This window comes from Benincasa hispida, chromosome 4 (genome assembly GCF_027475165.1).
Source record: "Benincasa hispida cultivar pf3 chromosome 4, pf3_genome.v1.1, whole genome shotgun sequence".
Taxonomy (NCBI): Eukaryota; Viridiplantae; Streptophyta; class Magnoliopsida; order Cucurbitales; family Cucurbitaceae; genus Benincasa; species Benincasa hispida.
Genome location: NC_143481.1, coordinates 67,138,057 through 67,160,036, shown reverse-complemented (window position 1 = coordinate 67,160,036; position 21,980 = coordinate 67,138,057). Strand labels below are relative to the sequence as shown.

The window sequence follows — 21,980 nt, the reverse complement described above, 5'->3', positions numbered from 1 at the left end:
ATATAATTTCTGAAAACATTCTCTCAAATAATACTATTCTCCCTCTATTTCTACGTTTCTCTATTTCTACGTTTCTTTTGTGTTCTTTAATTGTCGATTTCGCAACAACCAATATCTTGTACTTGAGATGCGTGAAATTTATGAAATCAAATAACAGAGGGAAAGAAAAAGAAACTTCTCGATGAGAAAGAGTAGCTACAGAGCTCAATGTTCGATGTTCGATGTAATTAGATCTATACTAGCAATGGAGGGACAGGCGTACGTAAAAACCAAATTAACATACAAAATGCCTTTTATATCTTCCGAATCTCCAACTACACAAATAGCAAATACAGACAGATCAAACAAGATCCGCTTCAAAAAGAAATACAACACAAGAGGCGGCACAAACATCAGCAAGATTGTAGCAGCATCAGTTGGTAAGAATCTGGAATGAAAACGGAAGAGAGACATGAAAAAGAGGTTACCGAATCAGCCAGTGTAGATATGAACATGGAGAGCGAGAATGAAGACGGAGTAGAGGATGAAGAAGATAAGCGTGTGTATAGCGACAGCCTTGCCGTTGGTCTTCATGCTCCCGAACTCAAACTGCCGATTATTCCCCGGAAACTGAAACAGAAGCCCCGGCGAAAGCAGTACGAACAGTACAACTCCGATCACCACTGGTGCCCAATCCGACATACTTTCACAGATATCGTAATTCACAAAACGTCAAAAGAGAAATGAAAAGAGAAACTCAAAGTAGCAGACGTAAAGCGATTTGATCTGTGGAAAGAAAAAGAGAAAAAATGGCTTTGCAGTAACGCGATGAAGAAGAAGAAGAAGAGAAATGGAATTCAGCAGAGTTCACATTTTCTTTTACGCTTTAGTTCAGGATTCGAAAAATTGGGAATCCGAGAAGCTGTTGTTAATTACGAGATTGACACTGGTGAGTGAGTGGTTAATTATGTGCGGGCGGTAGCAGATTATTACATGTGTAACCGTCAATTGGAGCCAATAAATGAAGTGATGAATGGGCCCGAAACCCCATAATTTGAGTAAGAAGTGGGCCTGAAGGTAGGTGGCCCACGGAATTGGCCGGGGTTGGTCACTGTCGGCGGCAGAATAAGCGGGAAGGGAAAAAGGATGGTCCTGAAATAACGGTGGATTTATGTGCAATGTGCTCTTGCTTTACTAAGCCATTTTTTGACCATTAATTTGCATTAAAATTTGCGCCGTGGACCTCTATGATCTAATATTTTATTTCATTTTTTTTTATAAAAAAATGGTAAAATCTTTTAAAAAAAGAAAAACTAAAATGGTTATTTTAACCATTGAAATGAAACGAAAGGGTGGAGATGAGAATAAAAAAGAAAGATAAAAATCTTTTCTTATGATTCTTGTTCCATGGTGAATAGGTGAAAAAGTGCTAAAAGTGTGTCTAACATTATTGGCCTCACCCATAAAGCCATTTAACAAATCTCAAATTTAATGGTTGGTGTGGGATTTGTCATTGGCAAGGATCCTCATAGACTTGATCTCTCGTATGCATTGGTACGGTGTCAAGTCTATCACACTCTGATATGGCCTAATTGAGTATAAAAATCGTATAGTTCAAGTAAGCACATAAAAGCAATGTTAGGTGGCTCTAATTTGAAAATTACTTACTCTTTCATTTGAAGTCATTCTAGTGATGTTAGGATAGTTTACGACACTCGAGATTTCAGAGCGCTAGACCAGATACAACTTAGTTATTATTCGATTGGTATACATTCACTAACCTCAGTTGGTCAACCTTAAATCCAAGGATTTGATTTTTTTCCTTTTGGGATACGTATTTCTCTATGCTACCTCTCGATGTTTCTTAAGCTTAGGTTCGCGTGTGGACTTTGAGTCTTGTCTAGAGCAAATCATAATAATAAAGTAATATTTATATTATTCTAAGAGGGTAGTCGGTGTTTTATCGATTAAAGTATGTTTGTATTAGGATGGTGATGGAAATGATATTGATTGGAGTGGAGGACATAATTATGCAAAGCACAGGGCGACGTGTCATGGGGTGGGGTTATTGAGATGAAAAATAGAATATAAAAAGAAAAGGGTAAAGAGAGTGGGGGATAATGGTGGGGGTAGAAGGTCCCATAATAGTTTGAAATAGCATAAAGGGGTTGGTTTTACAAGAAATTCTTATTCGTCCAATTCTTCAGAAACAAATACATATGGTAATGTTGATATAAATTGTATTGGGATATATTTAGAGAAGAGAAGAGAAGAGAAGAGAAGAAGAATGAATGATTTGGCAGGTCCATTGATAGCTTCAATATTGTTCGCGTTTCTATCGCCAGGGATGATAATACAGATGCCTGGATCAGAACGCCCACTTGAGTTCATGAACTTGAAGACAAGTTTTGCTTCTATTTTTGTTCATGCTGTTGTCTTTCTTCTTCTCCTTATTTTGTTCCTTGTCATGCTCAACCTCCATATTTACATCTAGCTTTCCCTGCCTCTGCTCCATCTCCATCCATCCACGTAATAATCTCTCTCTCTTTGAATTAATCTCATATGATTTCTTTTCTTTTCTTTTTGTACAACCTTTCATCTAATGGAAAACTATCTCATGTTCTTCATTATCAACTTTCTCTCTCTCTTTTTTTCCAAAAAAAAAAAAAAGTTTTATACTATACTTTTCATTTCATTTTAATTTCCTCATCTGAAATTTTGTTCATGCTCTTGAATGATCGACGCAGCCTTTTCTTTTTTCTTTTTTTTTTTTTGGTTTAATCCTTAAAATTTTGATTTTTTTTTTTTAAAAAAGTTAATTGATCTAAAGGAGTAGATTTGGATTTTATGTGAAATGAAACACTATTAATTTTGTGTCTAATGAATATGTAAATTTTTAAAAAATAAAAAACTTGATGGATACCTTTTTGACAAACACAAGCATGAAAGTTCAATACTAATCATAACCTTTTTATATTTATAATTTGTGAATATTGGGAGTCCAAAATTCAAACTTTAGTCCATTTAATTGATTCCATATGTTATTTTCGAGTGGTAATTAAGTATAAAGATTGGATGCGTACATAGTTGACTCAAGTCCATTATTGGGAGAATGAATCCATAGAGGGGTAATGTTTCTAGTAAATATGATTCCCTTTATTTGAAGATAAGGCCATGGTCTTGCTGTTAAATATTCCATCTACCTAACGGATGTATATTAGATTCTTCAACATGTTTATCCAACCAAAAACAAATGTAACTTTTTCGTGTAAGTCAAAAAATTGAACTTTCGCCAACACCTACAGCATTATTAGTTACTGTGGAGACCAAACTGTTCCACACCTTAGGGCACATTGGTTGTAATTCTAATCTCACATGTTTTAATGCACAATAATAATGTTTGCCACCTCTTAAATTGAATTCATAACCAAATTCCAAAACCAATATTAACCAATATCAAATTTTAAATATCTTAAATATGTACGTGTAAGAGAAAGATTTTACTACCACTGCAATTATTTTAATATTTCGATCCAATAGTTATCGAACTTGAGATTCATGAATTTGAGAATCAAATTCTTCTCAAATTCATGAAAAACAGAGGAGAAAGTTAAGAGAATGGTTCTCGGCAATTCTTCATATTTAAAGATTACACGCAGACAGATTAATAAATCAAAGCAGATTCAAATATTACACAGCAGATAGATTAATAAATCAAAGCAGATTATATATGATTATACAGTAGACAGATTAATAAATCAAAGCAGATTATATGATTGACGAAAATGGGGATGAAACAAGTGTAAAGAGAAAAGACGAATAGATTTAAGGCAAGAGAGAGAAGAAAATAAAAGAAGATTACAGAAAAGACGTAGAATTAAGAGCCCATATAAACATGAACATGAACAGCCAACAAGAAGATGCAAATTAACGCAAAATAGAGAATGGAATGAACCAGAATGGAGACTCCACTGGTCTGAAAATTCCCAAATTCAACGAACCGGTTCTTGCCCGGCATCTGAACCAACAGTCCAGGAGTTAAGAGAACAAAGAGCACCACCGCCACAAAAACCGGACCCCAATCCGCCATTATTATGGGACTGTGTGTTAAAGGAAATGAGGAATTAATGAAGCAAGATGAAGAAGAAAAGCATTGGAATGTGTTATAGCGGTGAACAAAAAGACAAAGGAATGGTGGAAGGATGACTTGGAAAGTTGAAGCTTAGTGAATGAAGTTATTCAGATTCACATGTTTTTTCTTAGTGGGCTTTGCTTAATTCTATTGGATTTCTGTTTAATTTGATCTTGTAATTGATTTGGTTATGTTTGTTTATTTGTGGTTGGATTAAGATGTCTAATTCACTACCAAGAATTTTGTGCATTTCTTTTTCATGTGCACAAGCTTCTTCTTCTTTTATTCTTAGCTTACTATTCAATCATTATAATCTTTACAAATTCATCTCCAACTTTACAAACTGTGTTTGTTCCTATGTTTTCTCCAACTTTACAAGGTGTAACCTTTCAAATATTGAAACATAAAAAATTGATTTAATTATTTAAATTAAATTTATGTTTAGAAGTTTCAAATTCAATTGAAATCGTCAAATTAGATAATGTTTTATGTATAAATTTAACATATATTAAATTTAATTTATAGTTTCTCCTAATGTAATTTCTGTTTCTTACTTTTAAGAAACTAACTTATTTGATAATTATTCTCATTTCCTGTTTCTAAAATTTGAAAAACGTTTCTGAAAAATGTTTTTCTCATGTTTTGTGTTCATTTTATTGATTATGTTTCCAAATTTGACCCAAAAAAATTGCATGACTGGATGAGAGGTAGGTGTGCACAAGGACATTGTTGGCCCTGTCCTTATGGTTTAGGGTCAATTCTCAACTATGACAATTTTATTTCATTTCATTTCTTTTAATATTTCTTTATTTTCTATATTAATTTGGCTATATTTCTTTCTTTATTTTATTGTTTTATTTTTAATTAATTTTTCATATTTATATGTTTAATTTAATTTTAAATTTTGAATTTTCCAATATTTAGATTGTATTCTTTTGGTTTTCAAATTTTCAATTTTTTTATATAATAATTTAGCTATATATTTTTTTAATTCATTCTTTCTTTATTAATTTTTTCATATTTATATGTTTAATTTAATTTTAGATTTTAATTTTCCAATATTTAAATTTATATATTATTTTGATTTTTAAATTTTAAATTTTCAATATATATATTTAAATATTTTTAACCTTTAAATTTTAATTTTTTTCGATAGGCATATTTATATATTATTTTAAATTTCAATTTATTATTTTTAATACATTCAAAACCGGTCAGAAGTTTACATTATATAAATTTTGTTTACTAAAAGATTCATTTAGATTTACTTTAATATTTTACAACCACGATATTTACATAATAATATAATTGAATTGGATTTGAGTCAACATCATTTAAGACAAATGTATTGAGTGAAAAGTAATATATAAATAAAATTTTAGCAATATATGAATGATAGAAACAATTGTACTGTAGTTACTAAATTTGAATCGAGACTTATGTGTATTTAATAATGTAAATTTATAATTCTTTTTTATATTTTAATGTATGTTATATATTTTTTTTATTTTACATTTTAATTAGGTTATAAATCATTTTAGTCTCTAAACTTTCATAGAAGTAACGATTTGGTTCCTAAACTTTGCTTTGTAACAATTTTAACCCATATACCTTAAATTTTGTAATAATTTAGTCCATGAACATTACTATTTAACAATTTAGTCTCAATACTTTAAAATTTGTAACAATTTAGTTCTCTATGGTAGAAATTAATGATAAGATTTAATGAGATTTCATGCATAAATAAACTATTAACTAACTAGAGACTCAATATTGTTGCAAAATATAAAGTCTACATCATAAAATATTAAAAACTGATATCTAATTTTGATAAATAAAAAATATATATATTATGTGAGGGATTAAATTGTTGCAATTTTGAAAGTACAATGGCTAAATTGTTACATTTTATAGTTCAGAGACCAAATCGTTACAAAATTGAAAGATATGGACTGAATCATTACAAACCAAAGTTTAGAGGCTAAATTGTTTCTATCAAGAAAGTTCAGGAACCAAAAGTGATTTTTAACTAAATATATTTACTACAAAATAGGAGAAAATATAAGAAAAAAAATACAAGAAACGAGAAACGATAAATGATTATCAAACAAGTTTCTGTTTTTATTTTTTATTTTTTTTTCAAGAAATAAGTAACAGAAATAGTTACGAAATATATTCCTATTTCTAGTTCTTAAAAACTAGGAAACATGAAAACAAAAAATAAGAACAAGAAATAGGAAACAGGAAATGGGAACGTTGTCAAATGGGCCCTAAGTTACAAGCCTATAAATAACTTGTTTTCTTTACTTATAACATCCTATTCTAAATTAAAAAAACTCTCTCCTTTCTTTTTCTTTTGATCTTGATTTGAGAGCAAGTATCCAAGGGTTATGCTAGATCCGAGTAGTTTGGAGGTTGCAGTTTGTAGGAGTTAATCATTGTATCCTGCTAAGATAACCGATATAGTTTGCTTGCAATCCGTGCAAAGCGAATAATTATCTTCAGAACAATGCTTATCAAAAACGTGCCTTGACTACCTATCAACATCTCCATAATATTTTGAGGTTCTTAGTTATTTCAATTCACAAGCCTTGTTGGCTTTTTTTTTTTAAAACATTATTATTATGTACCGTGTGTACTGTATCTAGTTGAAAGATAATCAATTTGCTAGTTTATTCAGTTTATAAATATCATTTACCCTAATACTATATTATTCCAACAATAGATAGTGATGTTAGCACATACTTCAGTTGATTAAAGTATATATCATCAACTTACATAATACTACTACTCCATTTGGTATCAAACTAAAAAAAAGTAAGTTTAATTCCAATATTTTTAAAGGTTCAATTTAGTCAATATACTTCTAATAAATCTTAAATTTAATTTGGGTTGCAAGTTTATTGATGGTATGAACATACTCCTATAAATATTGAAAACATATTCATATAGTGTATTTTCTTACATGAAATTTACTATTATAATCTAATCAATTTAAAAAAAAAAAAAAAAGCAACTTTGAACGATTAAATTTAAGATTTGTTGAAAGTATATTAACTAAAATTTGGTTCGAAAGTACAAAGACTAAAATCGAAAAAATTGCAAAGCACATAGACCAAAATAATATATATTTTTAAAAAATATTAAAAAAAAGAAATCAACAAGAAAAATAATACCCATTACATTTTCTTCTGAATTACGAAACACTTTTAGTTCCTAGACTTAATATGACAATTTAGTCTTGAAAAATATTGTTAAGATTTAATGAAGCGTCTTAGATGAATGAATTAATTACTAAAAGTGCATATAAAATGATAGGAAAACAACACCTGATTTTGTTTAGAAATTATTCATAGTAAATAATAAATGGTTATAAGTTTGAATTAAATAGATTTAGACTTATGAATTAAATGGTTACCAATTAAAATTTAGAGATAAAATGATAAATTTTGTTTTACTACAATTGAGACTTGAGTAATTTAAATTAAATCATAGTCTTCATAATTACTAACATATTCGTATGTCAATGGAGCTATATGCTCTGTTTAGAAAAGAAAAAAATAAAGTAGCGGATTCAATAGTCCGAGCTGCAACAAGGACTTGGTGTCATTATGTTAATAAAAAAGGCATGAAAATAGAGAGAGATTTTTAACCTGTCAATGGTCATTGAAGTGGGTGCTTCACTGCTTCTCATGGTCTGTGCGAAGGAGGGGACTGTCAGAAGAATTGGGCTTGGGGCATTGGACAGTCATGGGGCTTATCGGACCATGAAGATCGTGTTGGCCCTCGAAATTGTTTCTCATTTTCAATTAAGTAAATTTCACTATTTTAGCATTACTAATAATCATCGCATGTGATCAACGTGTCCATTAATTTTATCGTGCGAAGAATCGTCTCAAAAAGATTAAAAAATAGCAACGAACACTTATATTTAAATAATCACTTTGTTATACATGGATAACATTCATACAAAATTGGATATAATGATCCAATGTGTCATAACCCACACCCAAAAGTCATAGTTCATCAACACAAAAATCATATTTTGCTCGTGTCCTAAAAATTAAAAGGTAAAATAGACATTTATTTAAAATATATGGGCAAAAGAGGAAAGCAAAATTTCTACTCTATAGCCTCATTTTTATACAACTACTTCAAAACACCCATATGAAATACATAGTTTTATGATATTTTAAAAGACAAAAATAGTAAAACAAAGATTCTCTTCCATAGTTCTGTTAGTAATAAATACGTGCTACACACGGAGAACGTTGATATTTTAATTTAAAGTTTTAAAATAGTAATTGTATACAAAAATTAATAAATAAGTATTATTTGAAGTTAGTTTATGTTATCGTAAATTGTTAAAAGTAATAAAATAAATCATTTTCAATTGTATAGAAGGTAAACACAAACATATTTTAGTAGATACAAAATTTTAAAATATAATAGATCCTATATGTATGTTACTAGTTATAGTCTGACTTAAAATTATTTGTCTCATGTCTCTAATTTTTCTCTCTACAAAATTTGATCCTGTTTTTTCCTTTGAAAATTTTTTGTTCACTCTAATCTTACCATTTAAAAAAAAAAAAGTGTAATCTTTCTAACTTATTTTCTCTCTCTAGTTTATTTCTCTAAATACTTTATCTATTTTTTATATAAATACTCATCTCTATAAAACTTTTGTCCATTTGTAAATGGACGCAATAATTTATTATGTAACTATCTTTTTTCCTAACAAGCACATTCCATCAATATCAATGGTTTCTCTTGAACTTAAAAGATACACGTCCATTCAAATAATTACATCCTATTAACAAATAACACTATATGACTTAAACGATACATATATTCAAACGGTTGTATCTCATCAACGAAAAGATAAAATAGGTGTTTATTATAAATATAAGGGTAAGATAGGCATACAAAAATTCTCTTTCATAGTCCATTTATATATAGTATAGAAAATAGAAATGGGAATTTAAATTTCTCTCTTTTTTAAATATGATTTTGTAATAAATGTGAACACAGTAGTATGCTTTTAAAATACAAAATCATTTGTAACACAGTAGTATGCTATACATAATTAAGTATAATCATAGTTGATAATACTTATTCATCTAAAATAGGTTTTTGATTCTCAAAGCTAAATTGTAATACAGTTTCATGGTTTCTTTAAAAAAATTGTAAAATTCTTAGAGCTCCATTTAGTAACCGTTTTATTTTTTGTTTTTAATTTTTTAACATTAAGTCTATTACATACATATTTTTTTTTAATGATTTACGTCTTTCTTAAATACAATGGTTGAATTTTTTTGCCAAATTTAAAAAACAAAAACAATTTTTAAGCTACTCTTTTTAGTTTTCAAAATTTAACTTGGTTATTTAAACTACTAGTAAAATGTAGATAACAAAAGAAGAATTTCAGATGTGCAAGTAGTGTCCATAGGCTTAATTTTCAAAAATAAAATTAAAATAAAGGTCACGTTTGGTAGCCATTTAGTTTTTTTTTTAAAAAAAAAAATAAGTCTATTTCATCCACATTTCTTACAATGATTTACATATTTTTTAAGTATAATGGTTGAATTCTTAGCCAAATTTGAAAAACAAAAAGAACTTTTTGAAAGTTATTTTTGTAGTTTTCAAAATTTGGTTTGGTTTTTTAAACCATTAATAAAAAATAGATAATAAATGAGAAATTTGGAGATGAGAGTAGTATCCCCAAGCTTAATTTCAAAAATACAAACAAAAAAACAAAATATTTAACAAACGGTGCCTTAATTTTATTTTTTTAGTAGAGTTTTTCATTCTTTTTTTTAAAGCTTTGAGTTTCATGTTAAAAGAATAAATTTGTTTAAAATAGGGGACAGCATGTACATATATAATAAAAATATTAGGTAACATGTGTTATGTTAAAAAGCAAAAATAATCAATAATTAAATAACGTCGACAGCAGGGTTCGAACCTGCGCGGGTGAAACCCAACAGATTTCAAGTCTGTCTCCTTAACCACTCGGACATATCGACTTTCTGTTCACAAAAACATAGCAAAAGTTTGAAACTAAAGGTTAAGTTGCAAAGTTCCTTATTTTAAATATTTATGATATATTATATTAAATATTAAATTTTGAGCAAATTAGTTATATAGCTAAAACCAACCAAATGTAACTATTTTGTATCCCCTTCCTAACATTTTTAGTCATAGTTTTAGCTAGGTTTGATAACTATTTAGTTTTTTAGAAGTATATTTTGTTTTTTAAAACTATGGTACTTTTAGAATGTGTTTGGAAAGTTGAGTTGAATTATGAAATACAGAGCTAATACGTTAAACTTAGGAAGTTTATGTTTGGGGTAGGGGTGATCAAGAAAACCGCTAAAACCGAACTGAAACGAATTAATGCGATCCAGTTTAGTTTGATATATTTTCAAATCGAATTAGTGCAGTTTGGTTCGGTTTCAAATATACAAATTGATATGAAACCGAACCAAGCCGCTTTTTTAATAAATATATATTAAAAAACAATATATATATATATATAATTTAGAAAAATATGAAAAATATAAAAAAACAAAAACAAGAACCCGGGAAACCAAACGAACATGTAGTTCAATTCGGTTTTCAGAAAATATACTTTTCAAATTTTACAGTTCGGTTCGATTTGAGCCCCAAATTGGACCGAACCGAACCGTGAATACCCTAGTTTGGGGTGCAAAATTGTAAAATGGTGTTAATCTATAAATGTGCAAAAGAGAGAAAGAGAAAGATGAAATTCTCAATAAACGTGCAAATTTCAATAGTTAAAAAACAAATCAGATCACGCTTGAACAAAACAATAATGAACCCTAATCATTTATTTTACAATGATACTTCGGTGATTAAGAATAAAAGTCATTGTAGGGCAGTCGGTTACTCCTTCACTGAATTGAGAGATTCTTAACCAAATATTACACCATAATAACTCCTATTCGTATAACATTTAATTACCATTTGTTTGGTCAGAATTTCATTAACCATCTTAATAAATTTTTGTAAGTGTAACCTATCATTTTTTGAATTATAATCTTTGCTAACAAGTCTATCGTAGGGAAGAACAATATTGAGTAACAAAAATCATAATCTTATCTTTTAAAGAGTTAACCATGATATCGAGCATGTAAATACCATCCCTAGAGGGACACATTAAGGTGCTTTGAGGCTAAGCATGAATCTCACAATGTCAACTAATGATAGAGATCACAGGATATGTTGGCACATGTCAATCCTTCTCCCATTTACTATAAATACTTTCTCTAATTCACCTTGGTATTGACTCATGTAAACAACATCTACAGAGGGATGCATCAAGGCACCTCCAGGTCAAGCATGAATCTCACGACGTGAATCACCTGAGAACGTAAGAGAATCAGACATATCATATATATAAATCTCTTACTAAGTATTTTAAAATCTAGGGTTTATTACTTAGATAAATCTGACTAATCAATTTATATAAGTCATTTGTTAAAACTTGCCCAATATAACTCTTATATTGAATAGTTTAACAATGCATGATTTTCATAAATACTTTGATAAATTTAATCATCTATTGAATGCTTATAAAATATTTGACTAATTCATCTTCCAGGTCGGTTCTCAAGTAGAGATACTCCGTTTCCGTCAGTTTAAATACCTCAATCTTAGACAAAACCTTCCTTACACAAAGTTTCTTATAGGCAAATATTTTATAATATTCTTTCAAATTAATTCTATTAAAAAATAAAATATTAACATATTTCTAATCATACTAGAAATATTGTTAACATAAGTCTAGTATGAATTAATTTTAAACCATTTAAATTAAAATCAACTAAAAACTATGTTTGCATGTAACTCTTGATTATAGATTTTAATCTAATTTATTAAATTTATAAAAATTGTAAAATAATGAAAAATTAAAACCTATAATCATGCATCTAATGACATTATAAATAAAGCTGTTATATTTACTATAATGCTATGTTCAATGCATACTTCATTTTCACTAAACAATATAACAATTATATTATTACTAGTGAAAACAAAATCATATCCATCATATATATATATAACAATTATACTAAAGTATGATGCATGGATATGCTTAATAAAACATGCTATCGTATAATATAACATTTATATTAATTATGATGCATGTACATGCTTATAACATCATGCAACTATTTAATACAACATTTATATTAAATATGGTGCATGATTAATGTTTACCCTAAGGTGAGACTTTAAAACTATATGACATACATTATGCAAGATATAAAATTAATCATACATCACATATAAAATTAAATGAACAATAAAAATTGAACCAAATTTTGGCATCCTACAAGTTAATTAAATACGTATAATCATATTATATAAATTTAATTAATTAAAATAAAAAAATTATCACATTTAATTCAAAAATACGACAAAAAAAGATTGGATCTAAAATTGTCCAGAGGCTCGAACCCACAACCTCTAACCATTTGAAACGTGCACATGCAGTGCTCGGAGCACCGTGACACTGTTGGAGAGTGTTGTGCTTGTGCCATAGCATAACGCTACGGTGCTTCCAGCGTCGCAACGTTTGCCACTAGCACCGTAGTACTGTCGTCGAGCACCGCGACGCTGGGCTTCTGTGGTGCAACATAAAGGCTATTGTTACAATGTTCCTACTTGATACTCTAGCACATAATGCATTTATGTGCTTTGTTCTTGGCATGCTTCCGCTCCATTTTCCATCGACCTTCACAGTAATACTTGCTCCTCGATCGATACGGACTTACAATCTTGATAGCATAAAACAAATTTCCAAAACAACAGGCCCATACAACTTTAATAAAAATCAAAGCAATAAATCTAAGTGCCAAAATCGAAAACATCTTTGTTTTGTAAACCCACATACATAATGCAGTATTCCCACATTTTCTTTGATTTTCTTTTAAAAAATGAAAAATAAATGCATGATTTGGCTCTAATACCAATTGAAGAAATTGAATTCCTCGCAGAAGCGTGTGAATGCCGTAAAATTGGATTTTAATTTCAAAATCACCAAAATATAGAGAAGAAAACAAACTAAACATTATAAACAAAGCATGTTTTTGGCGATGAAGAAGGGAAAAGAAGATACTAACCCTTGGAGACTCTCTTCTTGGTGTTTCTTCTCCAAGTTATGAACAACCTCAAACTTATCTGCTTCGAACTTTTTCCTCTCGAACTCAACGGACAAGAAGAATACAGGACACCACCACTTGAGCTTCCTTGCTATTCTCTAACATGGAATTAATATTAAATCAAAATTCAACAAATATATATATATATAAAGCTAATTAATCTCATTAATTAATTATAAACTTAATTAAATATCACATGTTTAATTAAACATGTATTCAAATCATATTCAAATGCATATCTCTCTCATGATCTATAGTTTCAATCTGAATCGCATTCATATTAATTTTAACCTATAGAATTTATATGAATCATATTCATACAATTAATATTTGAATCTTATTCAAATATGTTACTTTAATATAATATATTAATTATAAATCATATTTATAATTAGCTATATATATAATGTATCAATACACATTATACTAATTTGAATCTAAATCATATTTACATTTAACTATGTATTATAATGTACCAATATACGTTATGCTTTATATTAATCACATTAATATAAAATTCCCTTAAATAATTTGAATAATGGAGTTTATTCCAATACCATTTATTTCTATTTTACCCTTAGTGAGCTGGCAAGGGAACCTAATAAACCTACAGATTAGAAGTTCAATGATACGAGATTAATTAATTAATCTAATTAATTAGTCAATATTCATTAACTGCCGATCACTCCACTAAAGACCGACAACTACACTCTTTGCACTGTAAATATATTTCTGTGTCCGTGGATATAATTAATCAACATCAAATTGATTCTTCACAAATTGCTCATAACTACAACTAGGTCAAATTGTCGTTTACCCCTGTAGTTAGATTTAACTCCTTAAATACCACTAATTCCACTAATTCTTCTAATGAATAATTAGTTATAATTCACTACAAACTAGACCCCTCTCTAGCTAGTGAGAGGGTGAGGCTTCTCATTATTCAAGACCCAGAATCAGCCTTTAAGAGAGCAATTTATCTACTTTCTCTTAGAATGAGAATGAGCAAATTTCATCTTGTGTAGCTGTGTTCCCAGCTCCCCACTCAGAGAAATCCCCAAAATGGTAAGTATATCGAGTCAGTGAATTTGACCACTCTCACCCATACAGATCAAAGGATTGTCTTCATAGGCAAGAGTTCACAACTCGCTCAGGATTAAAGTTAAGTTACCTATAGTCATCCTAGTGAAACGTAAGTCTTTTCAAGTAACGACGTTATAAAGAAAGACTAATAGTTCCGCGGCATAGTTTTACGCAAACTTTTTGTATAGGATACTCTCAATCACATGTCTCTACATGAATGATTAGATCAAATCGTTTGTAACACTTTACAACCATTGTAACATTTACAAAATTGGTTGCATCCATAGTGTCACCAGGATAAGACACCCAACTTTATCCATATACCACAAACCATTAAACATGATCTACTTGTATGTCAACCACATATATGTTTAAGTTACATTAAATAACCTCAGATTTTGTTTATTGGATTGATTTATACAATTTTAAATGTCAAATAAAATAACTTATTATTTTATTAAATAAATAAATTTCGTCTATACATTACAAACCATGAGATTTAGGGTATAATCCCCAACACTCTCATCCAAAATGGTCCAAAGCCTTCCACCTGTTCCTACCTCAAACAGACGATATTGTATTAGCAGAAAAAAAAAATGATACCAAGTCACCTCAATCTCCTGACATTATCAGAACAGATGAACCGTCGTCTCCACCTCACTAAAACACAAAGGACATCACGTGTCCACCATAATCCCCTTATGCACCAGATTCGCTCTCGTGGGAATAATTTCATTAAAAAATCCTCCGACAAACGATTTTCACTTTAGGAGGTAATAGATACCTCCACACCCATTTCCAGAAAGACTCTACTAATTTGAGATTCGATGTGGGCCTCCCTGGCTCACACTATCCAAAGCCAACCAAAGCTTATACGCACTTTTGATCGTAAATAACACCTTCTTCTCAAACGTCCAATATACCTCATCATTCTATTACAGACCATTCAAGGGGGTCATCCATTAATTAAAGATAAGTGCCCTATTAATTTTTTAAAGCTAATTTTTTTAGTATTTAAAGTTTGATTTAATTTTTGGTAGTGAAAAGTGAATAACAAAAAAAAAAATATATTATAGATAAATGTAATGTTTATAAGTTTAATTGGTTTTTGAAAATTAATCTTATAAATACTACTTCTGTCCTTAAGTTTTTACATTCTGTTAACACATTTTTGCTAACGTTTTAAAAATCAAGCCACTATTTGAAAAATAATGTCCTATTTGAGAATGATTTTATATTTAGTTTTAAGTTGTTTAAATTTATGCTTGTTTCCTCTCCAATCTCTTTATTAAAAAAATATCGATGTCATTTGTGAATTAAGGGACAATAGTAAAGTTTGATCTAACTACCTACCATATGAGCTTAATAGAAAAAATCAACTCAAATTCTAGAGACCATTTTTTTAATAAAAAAAATCAATTGAAGAAACTATATTTTAAAATTATAAGGACCAAATTAAAATTTTGGTTAAGTTATAAATGTAGTATGAGACGTTGAACTAGTTTTAAATTTTACTGATATGCTTAGGGTTGGCAATGGGGTCGAGACAGGGGGGAGGGGGGAGGACTCCTCATCCCCGTCCCCGCAAGGGGTATTTTCCCCTATCCCTGCCCCCGTCCCTATCAATTGAAGGTGAGGACGGGGACAGGGTTTCCTATGGGGACCCATCCATGTTTTTTTTAATATATATAAATATATAAATATTTGTAATTAATATATATAATTTAATCGGGGATGGGTGGGGATATCCTCCCCATCCCCGATCAGGGACTCAGTTAGAATCCCCAGTTTGCCAACCCTAGATATGCTATACACAAATTTCAAAACTTAGGACCAAAATAATTATAACTAATATGAAATTAATTCTTTTCTTTTAATTCAATATACTTTCTTTTTTGTTGAATCATGTTGGTACAAACTTGAATGTACGATATTTAGATCAAAGATATAATATTTTTATAGTGTGATGAATTTGATTAATAATTAAAGATATATAAATAGAAAACATAAATGATAGAAAATCAACATAGAGATTTACATAGATTGACAATGTATTAGAGGAAGAAAGGTAAGTTGCGATATATTAGAGGAAGAGAGGTAAGTTGTGATATATTATTTTAAATATTAAATTTTGAACAAATTAGTTATATAGCTAAAACCAACCAAATTTAATTATTTTGTGCCACTTTCATAATGATTTTAGTCACGTTGATAACTATTTGATTTTTAAAAATTATCTTTATTTTTCACCATCACTTTACTATTCTCAAATACATATTTGAAATTTTAACCAAATTAAAAAAAAAAAAAAACTAAACCTAAATTTCAGACTTCGTTTGGATTTTGAAAACACCTAAATATAGGATTGGGACAAACATTATATTTTAGGACATACTAAACTATCGTTGAGCTAAATTTATTTTAGCATTACAAGAGGAACAAAGAAAAATATTGCCTTTATCACAATAATCACAGTTATCTCACTAGGGAATGCATACGACTCAAGGAAGATAGAGGCACTAATTAAAAAATAGATTTTTGAAAGAATACGTAGGTGAAGACAACATGTGGCAAAGTCCAACCAATAGGGAGCCAAGGTCCAACCATGGTAATTGATCATTAGAAATAAGAAATTCTCCTCTTAGAGAGATCTATACTATCATTTGAAGGACTAACAGGTAGAGATTCAAGTCAAAATGCAAGGCTAGTGCACGACAAGCAAGGAACCACAAGAAGGACTAGGAGTAATTAATTCAATAGTAAGTAAAGACTATTGGGTTTTACACCCTAAAGCTCGTAGATAGTAAATGTAATTAATTGACTGTCATCAATAAAGAGTTATCAATGTCATTTCAATAAATGTTGTTGATTATGTTACGTCATCAATAAAGAGTTATCAATGTTCAATAGATGTTATTGATTGTGTTATATTTTATTTTGTCTTGATAACCCCAAATCCAATAAACTAACATCTAAGGTTATCTTATGAGTCTTGAACAGTATGTGGAATGGATCAATGTGCAAGATCCAGCCTAAAGGGTGTATAATATAGGGATAAGGTTGGGTACCGTATTTTGGTAACACTATGGATACAACTCACTTTGTATTTGATACAAACACAATGATATAACGCATTCGTGTAAATGACATGCGAGTAGGGATATCCTATGCAATGAGTTTTCATAAGACAAAATCGCGAAATAGTAACCACTAGATGTAACACTGTTGACTAGTTAAGTTTCTATTTCAATAGGATGATCTAGGCAACTTAGTCTTAATCTTGAGTGTATTATGAACTTCTGTTCACAAGGATTGTCCTTTGATCTGTATGGGTGACAGTGGCCTGTTCCCCGACTCAATAAGCCTACCATTTTGGGGACAAGAATGAGTGGGGAGCTGGGAACATAATATTACAAGATGGAATTCATTCCTTCCTGACTTTAGGGTAAGTAGATGAGTGTTCCCTTAAGTGGTGTCTTCGGGACTTGAACAAAGGGTCATACCTTCTCACGGCCCGAGAAGGTTTCTGTTTAATGGTTGGATCATAAACAGGTTCTTCATTAGAGGAGTACTGGTACTTAAGAATACAGAGGTAACCTAAGGGTAAAATGGTAATTTGACCCAATTGGTACTACGAATACTCGTGAATGACTAACTTGTTGTTATTGGTCTATATTCATGGACCTAAATATATATCTACAACGAGAAGAGTGTAGTTGCAGGTCTTTGGTGAAGTGTACCCGCAGTTAATAAATATTGATTAATTTGGTTAATGAGTTTAGCCAATTAATCTTATATCTTTGAAGTTTCTGATCTGTAGGTTCTTAAGATCCCTTTATTAGCTCACTAAAGGATATTAATGAGGAATGATTTGAATTGTTCAAATAAATTGAGGAAATTGTATATAGATGTAATTAATATATAATTAATTATAGATGCGATCTATAATTCAAATTATGTAAAAAATATATATTTGAATGAGATTCAAATATGAGATTTATATGAATTGGATTCTTAAAGAGATGTATATATATAAATATGTGATATTTATATGTTAATTAACTCTATATTAAATATGATTTAATTAATTAACTCTATATTAAATATGATTTAATATAGTTACTTAATTTATTCATTAATAGTTAATTAATTGATTAACTAATGACAGAGAGGTGGAAGAATGTAAACATGTGATGTTTATATATATATTAATTAATTAGCTATATATATTAAATTAGATTTAATATATGGTTATTTATTAATGAGCCAATTAATTAAATAATGAGTTATATAATTAATTGGCATCAAGGATAAAAAGGGAATTACTTGGAGAAAGGATAAACTCTTCTCCATATATAATCATCTTATTAGCCCACTTAGGGAAAGAATTGATTTGGTGAAATAAAAACCCTAGCCTCCACAAATTAATTATTCTCTACACTCTCTACAATCTCTCTACCTCTTCCCCTTCCAAGGGCTGGAGACCACTAATCTAACTCTTGGAATTCCTAGTGAATAACAAGGTATCCTTATGGTAGTGTCGATGATTGTTGAGAAGACGTTCTTGTGGAGATCAAGAGGAATTTCGAGAGGCTCGAAAGTCTACAAAGGTAAGAATCGTTCTTCCCTTTTGCTACTCCTTCATAAAGTATGTTGTAAAACAATATGTATGATGTTTATCCTTTTATTATATGTTTTGCTTGCTGTTTTTATTCCTTATAAAATGGAAAAACCAAATGTAAGGCAATCTTAACGCTTCCGCTCGAGATTCAATCCCCCTACAATTGGTATCAAAGTCAATTTCTTGTATTTTGATTTTTTATATTTTGGAAACAAAAATTAGTATAGAAAGATGGGTTTATAATCTACATTTTGAATGAAGATTTGCAATATTTGATGTTTACAAATTTTGGTACTTAGCTTTACATTTTAATTCGATTAAAATGTAAAAGCTCGTTGTTTTGGGTATTTATGTTTTGTTATCAAGTCTGTAAGTCCATGTCAATCTAGGAGCAAGTGTTGCTGAAGAGATCGGTGAGAAAACGAAGTTTTTCGGTCCAAGTTTGAGACAAAACGAAGCAAAATGGAGCATTTTGGACTGCAGTGTCATAATGCTTAATGGTCCAAGGAGAGACGAACGTTCAACTATAGCATTGCAACACTCTGAACTTTTCGGGCGTGTGCAAGTATCCGACGATCGTGGGTTCGAGTCTCCATTCTGTGTTTGCAAATGTTTTTCTTTTATTATATAATTTTATTTATTTTTATTAATTAAATTAATATGAAGTATTTAATTAATTTTTAGGGTACCAAATTTTGGTCCAATATTAGCTATTTTAATTTATTATGCATTAAATGTATGTTTAAATTAATGTTTGAATTTATATTACATAATGTATGTCGTATAGATTCAAAATCCCACCTTATGATAAATATATTCATGCATCATGATTAAATATAAGTGTTGTACTTTATGGATGCCTGATTTTACTAGCATGCTTATGCATCATAATATAAGTGTTGTATTATTTTGATGTATGATTAATTAAGCATGTTCATACAACATATAAAGTTATAAATATTATAATGTATGGTGGAATGAAGAATATGTTTGTTTATTTTTCATGGATGGAAAATATAAATATTATATCTTTCCAACGAAAATGAATCTTGCATTGAGCATGACATCATTAGATAAATATATGTGTTATATTTGATCAAAGCCATTACATGCAAATTATAGGTTTTAATATAACATTAAAATATAAGTGCTATATGTTTAATGGGATAGATTGATACCTATAATCAAGAGTTGCATGCAAACATAGGTCCATTTTTTTAAAATGGTTTTAAAATTAATTCACCTAGACCTATATTAGAAGTATTTCTAATGAGATTAGAAACATGTTAATCTTTTAATTTGTTTTAATAGGATTAAAATGAACTCCATTAAAATGTTAAATTTATAGAATAATTGTCCTTTGTTTAAGGAACGTTCTGTCTAGGCGGGGGTATTTAAACTGGTGAAACAGAACACCTCTACCTGGGAACTGACCTGAAAGGTGAACTGGACAAATATTTTATAAGCATGCAATAGGTGATTGCTTTTATTAAAGAGTTTAATAAATGAAATCAAGTATTATTATAACATTCAATATGAGTGTTATATTAAGCAAATTAAGAATAACTTAGATAGATTCATTAGTCGGAGTTCAACTAAGTATAATAAAATCCTGAAAATTGTATAATACTTTAATGGCAGAAAATGGTATATGGGATATATCAATATTTAGCTCTCACGTCCTTAAAAGTTTACTCTGTGAGATCCATGTCCAGTTTCGTGTCACCCTAGATGCAGCCTCCCTTCGGAAGTTGCATGGGTTAATATCAAGGTGAATAAGGAAAGTATTCATAATAAGTGGGAGAAGGACGTGTGTCAAGGAATCCTACAACCTCCTCCATTAGGTTGCACTGTGAGAGTCCTATGGTCTGCCTGCGTGTCATGTTGGAGTGACCATCCCTTTGGAGGGTCTGATCATAGGATTCGGAACAACGTAAACTTCAGTAATGGATAGGGTTTCTTAGGTTAATCTTTAACAGTTGTCTTTCCTTACGGTAGCTTGTTGAAGCGTACCTCTAGGATCTGAAAATGGTAGGATCGCACTTACGGGATGAATTAAGTTAGTCAATGAATCCTTGACCAAACAAAAGTAGCTAAAAACTATATGAATAAGAGTTATTCTAGTATTAGTGATTAACTGAGATTGTCTCAATTCAGGGGAAGAGTAGCTGATCACCTTCGTCGCTATTGCCCTAAACCTTTGAAGTATCGCTATCGAAACTAAATCAATAATTTAATTGGGGTTCTTTTATTACTTGTTTTTGCTAAATTGATTGGATACTTGTTTTGTAATAATGGGTTAAGATAAATATAACTAATACGATCAATTGTTCGTTATACATTTCAGCATGTCTTTCACAATCATTTCCTTTCTTAAGAACGAAAAATTAACCATTGAAAATTATGCAACATGAAAATATAACTTGAATATGATTATAGTTATAGATGATCTACGATTCATCTTAAGGAAGGAGTGTCCTCCAGTACTCGCTCGTAATGCATTCTAAGAAATAAAGGATGCTTATGACCACTAGATGAAGGCCAATGACAAGGCCCGAGTCTATATCTTGGCAATTCTGTCTAACATTTTTACCAAGAAATACAAGGCCATGATCACTGCACGTCAGGTCATAGAGTCCCTCCAGAAGATGTTTGGGGAACCTTCCTCTTAGATCTGGCACGAGGCCTTCAAGTACGTTTCTAGTGTTGCACTGAGGTAGGAAGACCAATTAGTTAGGAAACATGTTCTCGATCTGATATTCCACTTCAATGTTGTCAAGACGAATAGTACGGTCATCGACGAGCAGAGTCAAATGTCCTTTATTTTAGAATCTCTCCCGAAGAGTTTTCTTTAATTTCGCAGTAATGTGATTATGAATAAAATAGAGCACACCATAACTACCCTTCTGAATGAGTTACAAACTTATCAGTCTTTTATGAAAAGTAAAGGACCGGTGGAAGGAGAGGTAAACGT

At 29.9% G+C, this 21,980-nt stretch overlaps 2 protein-coding genes and 1 non-coding gene across 3 annotated transcripts; 1 reads left to right on the top strand and 2 right to left on the bottom strand.

Moving 5' to 3' along the window:
* Window positions 1–321: 321 nt before the first annotated feature.
* Window positions 322–4,198, bottom strand: LOC120075418 (uncharacterized). The gene is made up of 2 exons (XM_039028798.2): window positions 3,871–4,198; window positions 322–710 (listed from the first exon to the last, which is right to left on the bottom strand). Exons 1-2 carry the CDS (start codon window positions 4,067–4,069, stop codon window positions 472–474), a joined length of 438 nt encoding a protein of 145 aa, XP_038884726.1. The 5' UTR covers window positions 4,070–4,198; the 3' UTR covers window positions 322–471.
* LOC120075417 (DUF3339-domain containing protein) lies at window positions 2,105–2,613 on the top strand. Its single transcript, XM_039028797.2, has one exon. It carries the CDS (start codon window positions 2,267–2,269, stop codon window positions 2,471–2,473), a length of 207 nt encoding a protein of 68 aa, XP_038884725.1. The 5' UTR covers window positions 2,105–2,266; the 3' UTR covers window positions 2,474–2,613.
* Window positions 4,199–10,058: 5,860 nt separating the features above from the next.
* Window positions 10,059–10,140, bottom strand: TRNAS-UGA (transfer RNA serine (anticodon UGA)). The gene has a single exon. It is a non-coding gene; the product is annotated as a tRNA-Ser (tRNA).
* Between the last annotated feature and the right edge of the window lie 11,840 nt (window positions 10,141–21,980).

Bases quoted from the DNA above. Each gene is read 5' to 3' on its own strand.
- LOC120075417 (XM_039028797.2), top strand. From the start codon at position 2,267: ATGAATGATTTGGCAGGTCCATTGATAGCTTCAATATTGTTCGCGTTT.
- LOC120075418 (XM_039028798.2), bottom strand. From the start codon at position 4,069: ATGGCGGATTGGGGTCCGGTTTTTGTGGCGGTGGTGCTCTTTGTTCTC. The intron at 711-3,870 runs ATATGGGCTCTT...TTCTCTTTTGAC, and splicing joins GGCTGTTCATGTTCATGTTT to GTTTTGTGAATTACGATATC.